General features: G+C 44.4%; 1 protein-coding gene across 1 annotated transcript in view; it reads right to left on the bottom strand.

The window, feature by feature from the left end:
• Positions 1-12,498, bottom strand: part of LOC129811973 (afadin-like) — a 34,417-nt gene that overhangs the window by 16,690 nt on the left and 5,229 nt on the right. The window contains exons 2-7 of the mRNA XM_055863795.1: positions 5,218-5,410; positions 4,882-4,994; positions 4,559-4,713; positions 4,233-4,397; positions 3,967-4,025; positions 3,586-3,809 (exon numbers count right to left, since the gene is read on the bottom strand). Coding sequence (XP_055719770.1) covers positions 3,586-3,809; positions 3,967-4,025; positions 4,233-4,397; positions 4,559-4,713; positions 4,882-4,994; positions 5,218-5,410 — 909 coding nt within the window. The remainder of the gene's footprint in view (positions 1-3,585; positions 3,810-3,966; positions 4,026-4,232; positions 4,398-4,558; positions 4,714-4,881; positions 4,995-5,217; positions 5,411-12,498) is intronic.

Raw genomic sequence — 12,498 nt, 5'->3', positions numbered from 1 at the left:
TAAATGAACATGTAGTGTGTGTGTGAATCTATCAGTTACACATACATGTCAGTAAATACACACAACGAGTAGGTCACATGTCAGAGGTGTTGTCCTGCGAGGTGCTGATTTATTTGTTTTTTGAAACCAGGTTTGTTGTTCACTTGCCCTATAAAAGATGGAAGGGAGTTCCATGCACTCATGGCTCTGTTTAATACTGTATGTTTCCTTGAATATGTTCTGGACCTGGGGATTGTGAAAAGACTCCTGGTGGTATATCTGGTGGGGTAGGTGTGTGTGTCAGTGCTGTGTGTGTCACGATCGTCTAATGAAATAACGGACCAAGGCACAGCGTACGTAGAGTTCCACATTTTTAATCAAATGAAACTCGCAAAAACAACAAAGAAGAATAAACGATACGTGAAGCTCAAGCAGTGCTCACAGGCAACTACACAGAAACAAGATCCCACAAAACACAGTGGGGAAATGGCTGCCTAAATATGATCCCCAATCAGAGACAATGATAAACAGCTGCCTCTGATTGGGAACCATACCAGGCCAACATAGAAATAACTGCACTAGATCACCCACCCTAGTCACACCCCGAACTAACCAAAATAGAGAATAAAAAGGCTCTCTATGGTCAGGGCGTGACAGTGTGTAAGTTGACTAGCAAACAATTTGGAATTTCCAATATAATAATGTTTCTTTGAAAAACAAGAAGTGACGCAACTCTTAGCTAAGAGAGACTGCCATGCATAGTTTTGCTGCATATTGCTGTGGTAGCCATGCTGGTTAAGTGTGCCTTGAATTCTAAATAAATAGCAGACAGTGTCACCAGTGTGGTTCACGTGTGGTCCACGGTGGTTCACGCATGTGTGGTTCACGGTGGGAACCACACATGCAGAGATCATCCTATTCTGCGTCTCACAAATACATGGCGGTTGGAACCCAAAAAATCTAATTTGGATTCATCAGACCAAAGGACAGATTTCCATCAGTCTAATGTATAATGCTCGTGTTTCTTGGCCCAAGCAAGTCTCTTCTTATTATTGGTGTCCTTTAGTAGTGGTTTCTTTGCACCAATTCAACCATGAAGGCCTGATTCAAGCAGTCTCTTCTGAACAGTTCATGTTGAGATGTGTCTGTTACTTGAACTCTGTGAAGCATGTATTTTGGCTGAAATTTCTGAGTATGAGCTATTTCTACAATATGAGCTATTTAGCCAATCACTAGCAGATGATCTTAGATCCTTTTCTGAGATCAACATAGGCTCAACTGAAAATATTTCCACAGTATATCATGTAGTTAAACCGCTCAAATATAGTTCCTACTGATTCTGAGAAGGCATTTTATAGGGTAGAGTGGCCTGAATTTTGTAAATGGATAGGGGCCTCTATTCTAATTCTAAAGCAACAGTACTTACGAATATAATTATGTCTTCTTTTTTTTGTCTTTCTAGAGGCACAAGGCAGGGTTGCTCGCTCTCCCCTCTCCCGTTTACCATAGTTTTAGAGCCTCTTGCAACAATGGAAGCAATGTCAATTAATGCCATATGTTACTCTGGAACCGTTTCCACATGTAATATCAAATGGGTTCCTACTGGGATGAAATATTTGGGTATTAAGACTACATTTTGAGCCACCAGTAGTCAAGATTAAGACAAATTTAGAAAAATGTGAAAAGATCAACGTGATTAAAATGGTTGTGGTCCACAAACAGCTATCAACTAAATCCAGGAAAGAACCCAATAGCTGAGTAACTGGAATTACCCAAACATAAAACAGCCATTTTTTTGTCAATATTTAGTCACCTGCAGAGTAAAGACTGTAAAAACCTCAGAACAATATGTCAAATTGACCTTAAGTGTGAAATTGAGGATCATACCTGGTTGAAGATCTTGTCCAGCCAAGGAGGAACATAAGGGAAGCCAGGAGGAAACTTACTCACTATAAGATACTACATAGATTTTATTGTACCCCAACAAGGCTTCATAAAATGGGGCTGACCAACAATTCTCTGTGTTGGAAATGCCAAAAAGACACTGGGAAATTCTTACACACAATTTTTATTTTACCTTTATTTAACTAGGCAAGTCAGTTAAGAACAAATTCTTATTTACAATGACGGCTTACCACAGCCAAGCCCGGACAACTGTGCACCGCCCTATGGGACTCCCAATCACGGCAGGATGTGATGCAGCCTGGATTCAAACCAGGGACACCTCTTGCACTGAAATGTAGACCGCTGCGCCACTTCGGTAGTCCATAAGGGTGTGTACATTAGTGCTACCTTTCTGGAAGGATGTTTTGGAATATCCAGTGGTGGGAAAAGTACCCAGTTGTCATACTTAAGTAAAAGTAAAGATACCTTAATAGAAAATGACTCAAGTAAAAGTGAAAGTCACCCAGTAAAATATTACTTGAGTAAAAGTCTATTAGTATTTGGTTTGAAATACACTTAAGTATCAAAAGTAAATGTAATTTCTAAAATATCAATATCAAAAATCATTTCAACTTCCGTATATCAAGCAAGCCAAGCATAATATTCTTGTTTATAAAACCTACGGATAGCCAGGGGTACACTCCAACACCCAGACATAATTTACAAACGAAGCATTGTGTTTAGTGAGTCCGCCAGATCAGAGGCAGTAGGGATGACCAGGGATGTTCCCTTGATAAGTGTGTGAATTTGACAATTTTCCTGTACTGCTAAGAATTCTACATGTAATGAGTACTTTTGGGTATCAGGGAAAATGTATGTACTTTATACCACTGGAAATACCTGGAGAAATGGTTGGGGTTAACAATTCCAGTTTCAGCGAAAATATGTCTCTTGTGTGACAGAACAGAGTTACCTAATGTAACATTTACATTTAAGTCATTTAGCGGACGCTCTTATCCAGAGCAACTTACAAATTGGAAAGTTCATACATATTCCTCCTGGTCCCCCCGTGGGAATTGAACCCTGGTCCCCCCGTGGGAATTGAACCCACAACCCTGGCGTTGCAAGCGCCATGCTCTACCAACTGAGCCACACGGGACCACAAATGAGGAATTTGCACTGATCACTGCAGGTATGGTTACAGCAGCTAGAGTAATCCTTAGAATTTGGAAGGATCATGCCACTCCTACTCTGAAACAATGGATAGAATCAATTTTAGAAGTAGCATCTTATGAACAAATGCTTGCTAGGATCACTGGTAGAAACGACAATTCTAGAAGCTGGACGCGTTTTATTTGTCATGTTGTTTCTAAGACTGGGAGGTGATGACTTATGCTTGTGAACCCATTTAGTTCATTATTGTAGCTTGTGAGATACTATTTGACTGTGTATGGGGTTTGTGATATATGGCAAATATACCACGGCTAAGGGCTGTGTCCAGGCACTCCAAGTTTTGTTGTGCCTGGACACAGCCCATAGCCATGGTACAGTATATTGGCATATACCACACCCACTCGAACCTTATTGCTTAAGTATACCTTCAGACTAAAGTGTTACCAAAACCACAATGAGCCCATGAAGCAGTAGAGGCATGCACTTTCCAGTTGAGCTGTATAATTCACAGAGTCAAACGTGTGATGGTGCACGCATGGTCTCACTTGCCTGGAAGACCACCTCAGTCATGGCTACCATCTTGCTGACAGTAGCGGTGACTCTGTGTGCGTGCTCTGAGGGGCGATGACTCTGTGATGTCTCCTGACTGTGGCTGTAATGGCGGTGGAGGACGAAGCGTCCGGTCATGTACAGGACGTAGGCAGGGGAGAGCTTGAAGTGGACAGTGGAACTGTTGGTGTAGTTGATGACTGCAGAGAGGAAGGGGTCCTCAGCTGTTATGACAGAGGGACACCAGTAGAGGACAGCAGATTAATACAGGATGATAATGACATTGACAACAAACTGATTGTGTTATTGCTATGTTATTACTATGTGCTATTACAATGTGCTACTACAGTGCTATTACAATGGTCAAATTGAATTACTTACAATTTTCCCTGAATTTAATACCAACTGGAAGTGCAAGTTGGTCCATGTTGTCCTGATCTCTGTTAAGACAAGATGTAATAATTTCAGTTGTCCAGCCTATAGTCACTTCAATGATATCTCAAAACTGGAATCATGAAAAAACAACAGCCACAGTAGCCATTTTATTAAGTTACAAGAGATGCCAGAAACGTGTGAATTTTTGTCACACACAGAAGACAAGGTCATGTCAATAAATGTAAATGTTTACATTACTTGGTCTGGTTTACCTTTCATTCCTTGTTCCATAGTCTTGTTGCTGGTTATGCTTCCGGACCATAGGCTTTATAATGCCTCCCCACGTGGTATTCTTCTTGCATTCCATTGTGTCAGTGTTAGAAACAATATCCTTGTTGGTCGATGACTTCTCCACAGGTACAGAAGCTGATATCTGCCTGCAGTGGAGAGAAGACTGTACCTATAACTTGAGACTTAACATTGAACATGAATTTTTGTGAACCAGAGTGGGGGTGCTTGGAGTTTAAAAAAAAAAAACGTTTTATTGTCATGCTTCTCTGTTTGCTAATGAATTCATTGGTGTTAAGGGAAGACCTACCCATTCTCTTTCCTCATAGTCGATCCATTGGGCTTTGCCGAGTGGTTAACAGCATCATCTCCCGTCTTCTTCTTCTCCTTCTTCTTCTCTTTCCTCGACAGTGTCCTCTTGAAGTTCTGGATCATGCCTCCCTTCTTTTTCTCTGGGCTGTTGTCCTGTATGGATAAAGGCCACATAATCACACAGAGAGACACAACACCACAGTGTAAATCAAAGCATTCACTCTTGCCAGCTAAATTGCTTTCCTTGCCTTGACATTCAAGCTAAGTCGGGCATGAAAAGTAATTTCTGCTCAATTATAAATACAGTAAGCAGTCAGTCACATGTACAATAATGTCCTTATCCTTCTTGAGTACGAAGCGGCCCTCCCTGTTGTCTGTGTTCCAGTTCAGCTGCACATCCAGAGGCTTTTCACTCAGGTCCAGCTGCCGTTCTTCTGCCATGGTTAACAGGGCGAAGAGTGGGAGAGTAACATGAACAAATTGACCAGATAATACACTCAATCTATTCCAAATATAGAATTGTTCACAAATGCCCTGCCCCCAAGTGTACTCTTTAATTCATGTATCCATCCATCCAGCCATCCGTCTGTCTGTCTGTGTCTGTCCGTCCATCCATTCATCCATCCATCCATCCATCCATCCATCCATCCATCTTACCCTTGTTAGCATGGACCTCAAACAGGAAATAGGGAGTATTCAACATCTTCATGTCCGGTCTGAACTTCTCTGACAGTGTTTCAATAACCTCTCCAGTGGTGGTGGTGCTGCTGACACGCAGGCACTTGGTGGCAACGTTCCCTGCAACATGGTCCTCAAAGTAGAACCGCATCACTCCATGGAACTCTAAGTTCTAGAGGGGAAAGAGTGGATGAACGAAGTCGAACAGTGGTAACGTAGCTAACTTAGCTAACTAGCTAGCAATCTTCATTTGTTTATCTAAACCAAAATCTACATAGCTAGCTTTCATAATCCGCTGGCTGGAAATTCCAAAGCAAATCATTGTAATTAGCCAGCTGCTATCTGGCGATGAGATTTGTAACTTGAAGTGTAAATCGGAGAAAAGCTGAGGTATTAGTAAGGGATAATGTGGGTGACTAATTGGTGTCTGTTGGTGGTGGGTATTGTGTGTGAAGGTTGTTAGTATGCATGATCTATTGACATGAGGGGGATGGCTGGATATAGTACCTTGTTTGGGACAAAGTAGTAAAATGTTAGATAATCACTGTCTAATGTGTGTCCTACAGACTAATTCTGCTGCGGACACATCATGCTAGCCTGGAGCATGATGAGAATGTGGGATGCAAAAAAGCCAGGACAGCCAAAGGTATTTTTGAAAGCAAAACCCCCTCTTGAGAAAACAACATCACCAATCCACAAGCCAAGTGCTCCTCATACTTTTCACACCCTTGCATCCTTGCAGTCAATTCTTTGTCATGGGGGATAGGGGCTGTTAGTACACTCTTTGAGCCTATTCAGTGTGTAGTTGGCAGTGCTTGTCTTCTCAACAGCACAACTGTAGGTGCTCATACACAACAATACACGACTAGACTGTCAGTCGAACTCAATGCCCCATGATTTACTCTGAGCGTAACAAAACGCATACCAGTCTACTGTACCCTTTTCTATTTACAGATGAACGTGGTTCTTGTATGGTTAAACTCCTTGACTGTGGTAAAAACTGAATATCTTCCTTACATGGCTCCTTATGACAGCTGGCAATCTCAGGCATACAGTGAAGTCTTACACATCCTCATGATCAGTCTTCATCTATTTCCAGGAGACCTGCAGTACAAACAGTACTTTAACCCAACACCTAGCGACCTCGTCAAAAGGTTGAGATCTCTTGGCGTACCGGTAAAAGTTTTGTTTTAGGGAAGTCAGTTAAGGACATATTCTTATGTACAATGATGTCCTACACCGGTTAAAGTGTTGGCTTGACAGTTGCTGGGTGGAGCAAGGGCGGCCATCGGGGAGGCGTGTGTCCATTAAGTACTTGGTATAGAAAGGCGTGGGGACTCACCCTTAAGGAAGGGGGTAATGTAGTGACCAAAAACCCCATACCTAGCAACCTCGTCAAGAGGCTTGGACATCTTGGGGTAAGGGTTAAGGTGTTGACTTGACAGTTTCTGGGCCTGGGTTTGAGTCCCAGTCGGCAATACCCCCTTGAATCTCTACATTATGTATATGTAAGTACCGACGTAGGAGATGAGAAGCAGGTACGGGGAGTCAAACATTTAATAGGGAACAGACATAGAACAAGACAGAAACAGCATCAGCACATAGGTAACAGGGACATATTACAATCAATGCAGCAGCGGGGAACAGAGCTGGGGAACTGACAAATATAGGGCAGGTAATAAAGAGGTGATTGAGTGAGTCCAGGTGAGTCCAATATCACTGAAGCACGTAACGAGGGAAGGCAGGTGTGCGTAAATGATGGTGGCAAGACTGCGCAATGCACGGAATGGGGGGAAAGAGGGAGTAGGCGTGACACCCCCCCCCCCCCCCCCCTCTCTAGGGGCGCCGCCCCGCACCCCACCTGGGCGAGCCGGCCGAGACATGGGCGCTGGGCAAGCCGGCTGGAGGCAAACTCCCCACGAACAAGCAGGGGCGTGGGAGCCTGGCGAGCCGGCTGAGGCATAGGAGCCTGACGATCCAGCTGAGGCCTGAACGCCTGTCGATCCCGCTGCGGCGTGGAAGCCCGATGATCCGGCGGAGCATGACGTTGGATGGGAACCTGCCGAGCTAACCGAGGCAAGGAAACCTCTCGAGCCAGCTAGGACGTGGAAACCCGACGAGCTGGCTTAGGCACCCCCGGTTCCATCGTCGGCGGAATCCAAGCCCGACGTCACCAACAAAACAAGAAAACTCATTGGCCGGCTGGGCGAACAAGACCTGACGATCCGGTTGAAGCCCGACGTGGGATGGGCGCCTTCCGAGCCAACCGGGGAAAGGAAACCTCTCGAGCCAGCTAGGGCGTCGAAGCCCAACAAGCTGGTTAGGCACCCCCGGTTACATCGGCAGCGACCCAGGACCGACGTCACCACCAACCGGAACGCCAGTACTCCCCGATGCTTCGTGTGATGGCTGCTGCATTCTGTAATGACCGACGCTGGACAGGAGTTGAGAAGCAGGTACGGGGAGTCAAACATTTAATAGGGAACAGATATAGAACAATGCAGAAACAGCATCAGCACACAGGTAACAGGGACATATTACAATCAATGCAGCAACGGGGAACAGAGCTGGGGAACTGACAAATATAGAGGTAATAAACAGCTGATTGATTGTGTCCAGGTATCGCTGAAGCGCGTGACAAGGGAAGGCAGGTTTGCGTAAATGATGGTGGCAAGAGTGCGCAACACAGGGCAGCCTGGCGCCCTCAAGCGCCAGGGGGGAAGAGCGGGAGCAGGAGTGACAGTATGGGGGGGAGCAGTGAGGTGTTCGGAATCACTTTGATACAAGGGGAGATTGTTTTTATTGTAACTTTCACATCTCTTGGGAGTCAACAATTTCTTTGTATGCAACATGCAGTGCATTCGGAGAGTTACCGGATTTCCGGTCACAATTTGCAGACTTGTTTACGTGCAGCTGTGTGTTTTGTTGCTAACCTTACTTTGCTACCTGACAACTTTACGGTTTTTACTTTTAATTACCGTTTATATTTTTAGTTTTTCCCTCACTCAACTTTTTCACTCCGGACGCTTAATCTGGACGTGGTTTGTCAGGACCTCCACCAGCCGAAGCTAAGTAGTAACATTAACATGATGCCTTCTAATTGCAGTCGCTGTACTCATAATATACAGGAGAACGATCGCCTTACAGCGAGGATAGCTGTGCTGCAAGCTCAGCTTCAGACACAATCGTTAGGCAAGGGTCATTTCAGTGTAGGAAAGGATGAAACAGCGTCGGTGCCACCAGTGAGTACAGATAGTAGTATAAATCCCCTCGCACGGTCCCCGCAGCCAGACAACTTTCTCATGGCTTCTGGGGGGAAATGCTCAACCGGTGTCGCTCATTCAGCCGACAGAAACTTTCAGCCGGTTCTCCCCATTAAGCAGCAAGTCAGAGGCCGAAGCTTCTCTGGTCTCTACTCCTCCCGTTACGGGGTCTGAGACGCCGAAGGCTCCAACCATTAGCTCTGACAAATTGAAAACCTTAGTCATTGGCGACTCCATTACCCGCAGCATTAGCCTTTAAAAGAATCATCCAGCTATCATACACTGTTTACCAGGGGGCAGGGCTAATTAAGGCTAATCTGAAGATGGTGCTGGCTAAAGCTAAAACTGGCGAGTATAGGGATATTGTTATCCACGTCGGCACCAACGATTTTAGGATGAAACAGTCAGAGGTCACCAAGCGCAACATAGCTTCAGCGTGTAAATCAGCTAGAAGATGTGTCGGCATCGAGTAATTGTCTCTGGCCCCCTCCCAGTTAGGGGGAGTGATGAGCTCTACAGCAGTCTCACAACTCAATCACTGGTTGAAAACTGTTTTCTGCCCCTCCCAAAAGATAGAATTTGTAGATAATTGGCCCTCTTTCTGGGACTCACCCACAAACAGGACCAGGCCTGGCCTGTTAGCCAACCTGCCAGCTTAGTGGAGTCTGCCGCTAGCACAGTCAGTGTAGTCAGCTCAGCTATCCCCATTGAGACCGTGTCTTCGGGATCAGTGTCCTTTCCACGGGACGGTTGAGCTAAAGTAGGCTAATGCGATTAGCATGAGGTTGTAAGTAACAAGAATATTTCCCAGAACATAGACATATCTGATATTGGCAGAAAGCTTACATTTTTGTTAATCTAACTGTACTGTCCAATTTACAGTAGCTATTATAGTGAACGAATACCATGCTATTGTTTGAGGGGAGTGCACAATTTTGAACATGAAAAGTTAATCATAAACAAATTAGGCACATTTGGGGAGTTGATACAACATTATGAACAGAAATCCAATGGTTCATTGGATCAGTCTAAACCTTTGCATATACACTGATGCCATCTATTGGCCAACATCTAAATTGCACCTGGGCTGGAATAATACATTTTGGCCTTTCTGTTGCATTTCAAAGATGATGGTACAAAAAAAATACAAAAGAACGGTTGTTTTTTTCTTTGTATAAATTTTTTACCAGATCTATTGTGTTATATTCTACTACATTCCTTTTACATTTCCATAAACTTCAAAGTATTTCCTTTCAAATGGTACCAAGAATATGCATAAGAGGATGTCTTCTTGGTCTTCTTCCAGCAACGGCCGTGACAGTATCAGCAGCTTCTCGTCACTTCCTGTTGAATCTGCAGACGTGTTGCTGTGCGTTTTGTTGCTGTGCGTTTTGCTGCCAACTTTACTTTACTAGCTGACAACTTTACGTTTTTTGTTTTGTTTCTGTTTTTAATCACCGTTTATATTTTTAGTTTTTCCATCGCAACTTTTTTCCCTCATTCAACTTTTTCACTCCGGACGCTTTATCTGGACATGGTTCGTCAACACCTTCAACAGCCGAAGCTAAGTAGTAACATTAACATGATGTCTTCTAATTGCAGTCGCTGTACTCATAATATACAGGAGAACGATCGCCTTACGGCGAAAATAGCTGTGCTGCAAGCCCAGCTTCAGACGCAATCGTTAGGCAAGGGTAATTTCAGTGTAGGAAAGGAAGAAACAGCGTCTGTGCCACCAGTAAGTACAGATAGTAACGTTAGTATAAATCCCCCCGCACAGTCCCCGCAGCCGGACAACTTTCTCATGGCTTCTGGAGGGAAATGCTGTTGGAATGCTCAACCGGTGTCGCTCATTCAGCCGACAGAAACTTTCAACCGGTTTTCCCCATTATGTAGCGAGTCGGAGTCTGAGTCTTCTCTTGTCTCTACTCCTCCCGTTACGGGGTCTGAGACGCCGAAGGCTCCCACCATTAGCTCTGACAAATTGAAAACCCTAGTCATTGGCGACTCCATTACCCGCAGTATTAGACTTAAAACGAATCACCCAGCGATCATACACTGTTTACCAGGGGGCAGGGCTACCGACGTTAAGGCTAATCTTAAAATGGTGCTGGCTAAAGCTAAATCTGGCGAGTGTAGAGAGTATAGAGATATTGTTATCCACGTCGGCACCAACGATGTTAGGATGAAACAGTCAGAGGTCACCAAGTGCAACATAGCTTCAGCGTGTAAATCAGCTAGAAAGATGTGTCGGCATCGAGTAATTGTCTCTGGCCCCCTCCCAGTTAGGGGGAGTGACGAGCTCTACAGCAGAGTCTCAGCACTCAATCGCTGGTTGAAAACTGTTTTCTGCCCCTCCCAAAAGATAGAATTTGTAGATAATTGGCCCTCTTTCTGGGACTCACCCACAAACAGGACCAAGCCTGACCTGCTGAGGAGTGACGGACTCCATCCTACCTGGAGGGGTGCTCTCATCTTATCTACCAACATAGATAGGGCTCTAACTCCTTTAGCCCCACAATGAAATAGGGTGCAGGCCAGGCAGCAGGCTGTTAGCCAACCTGCCAGCTTAGTGGAGTCTGCCAATAGCACAGTCAGTGTAGTCAGCTCAGCCATACCCATTGAGACTGTGTCTGTGCCTCGACCTAGGTTGGGCAAAACTAAACATGGCGGTGTTCGCCTTAGCAATCTTATTAGGATAAAGACCTCCTCCATTCCTGCCATTATTGAAAGAGATCGTGATACCTCACATCTCAAAATAGGGTTACTTAATGTTAGATCCCTCACTTCAAAGGCAGTCATAGTCAATGAACTAATCACTGATCATAATCTTGATGTGATTGGCCTGACTGAAACATGGCTTAAGCCTGATGAATTTACTGTGTTAAATGAGGCCTCACCTCCTGGTTACACTAGTGACCATATCCCCCGTGCATCCCGCAAAGGCGGAGGTGTTGCTAACATTTACAATAGCAAATTTCAATTTACAAAAGAAAAAATGGCGTTTTCGTCTTTTGAGCTTCTAGTCATGAAATCTATGCAGCCTACTCAATCAATTTTTATAGCTACTGTTTACAGGCCTCCTGGGCCATATACAGCGTTCCTCTCTGAGTTTCCTGAATTCCTATCAGACCTTGTAGTCATAGCAGATCATATTCTAATTTTTGGTGATTTTAATATTCACATGGAGAAGTCCACAGACCCACTCCAAAAGTCTTTCGGAGCCATCATCGACTCAGTGGGTTTTGTCCAACATGTCTCTGGACCTACTCACTGCCACAGTCATACTCTGAACCTAGTTTTGTCCCATGGAATAAATGTTGTAGATCTTAATGTTTTTCCACATAATCCTGGACTATCGGACCACCATTTTATTACGTTTGCAATCGCAACAAATAATCTGCTCAGACCCCAACCAAGGAGCATCAAAAGTTGTGCTATAAATTCTCAGACAACACAAAAATTCCTTGATGCCCTTCCAGACTCCTTCTGCCTACCCAAGGACGTCAGAGGACAAAAATCAGTTAACCACTTAACTGAGGAACTCAATTTAACCTTGCGCAATACCCTAGATGCAGTTGCACCCCTAAAAACGAAAAACATTTGTCATAAGAAACTAGCTCCCTGGTATACAGAAAATACCCGAGCTTTGAAGCAAGCTTCCAGGAAATTGGAACGGGAATGGCGCCACACCAAACTGGAAGTCTTCCGACTAGCTTGGAAAGACAGTACCGTGCAGTACCGAAGAGCCCTCACTGCTGCTCGATCATCCTACTTTTCCAACTTAATCGAGGAAAATAAGAACAATCCAAAATTTCTTTTTGATACTGTTGCAAAGCTAACTAAAAAGCAGCATTCCCCAAGAGAGGATGGCTTTCACTTCAGCAGTAATAAATTCATGAACTTCTTTGAGGAAAAGATCATGACCATTAGAAAGCAAATTACGGACTCCTCTTTGAATCTGCGTATTCCTCCAGGGCTTAGCTGTCCTGGATCT

This window comes from Salvelinus fontinalis, chromosome 15, assembly GCF_029448725.1.
Source record: "Salvelinus fontinalis isolate EN_2023a chromosome 15, ASM2944872v1, whole genome shotgun sequence".
Classification (NCBI taxonomy): Eukaryota; Metazoa; Chordata; class Actinopteri; order Salmoniformes; family Salmonidae; genus Salvelinus; species Salvelinus fontinalis.
This window is presented reverse-complemented; position numbering and strand designations above follow the sequence as displayed.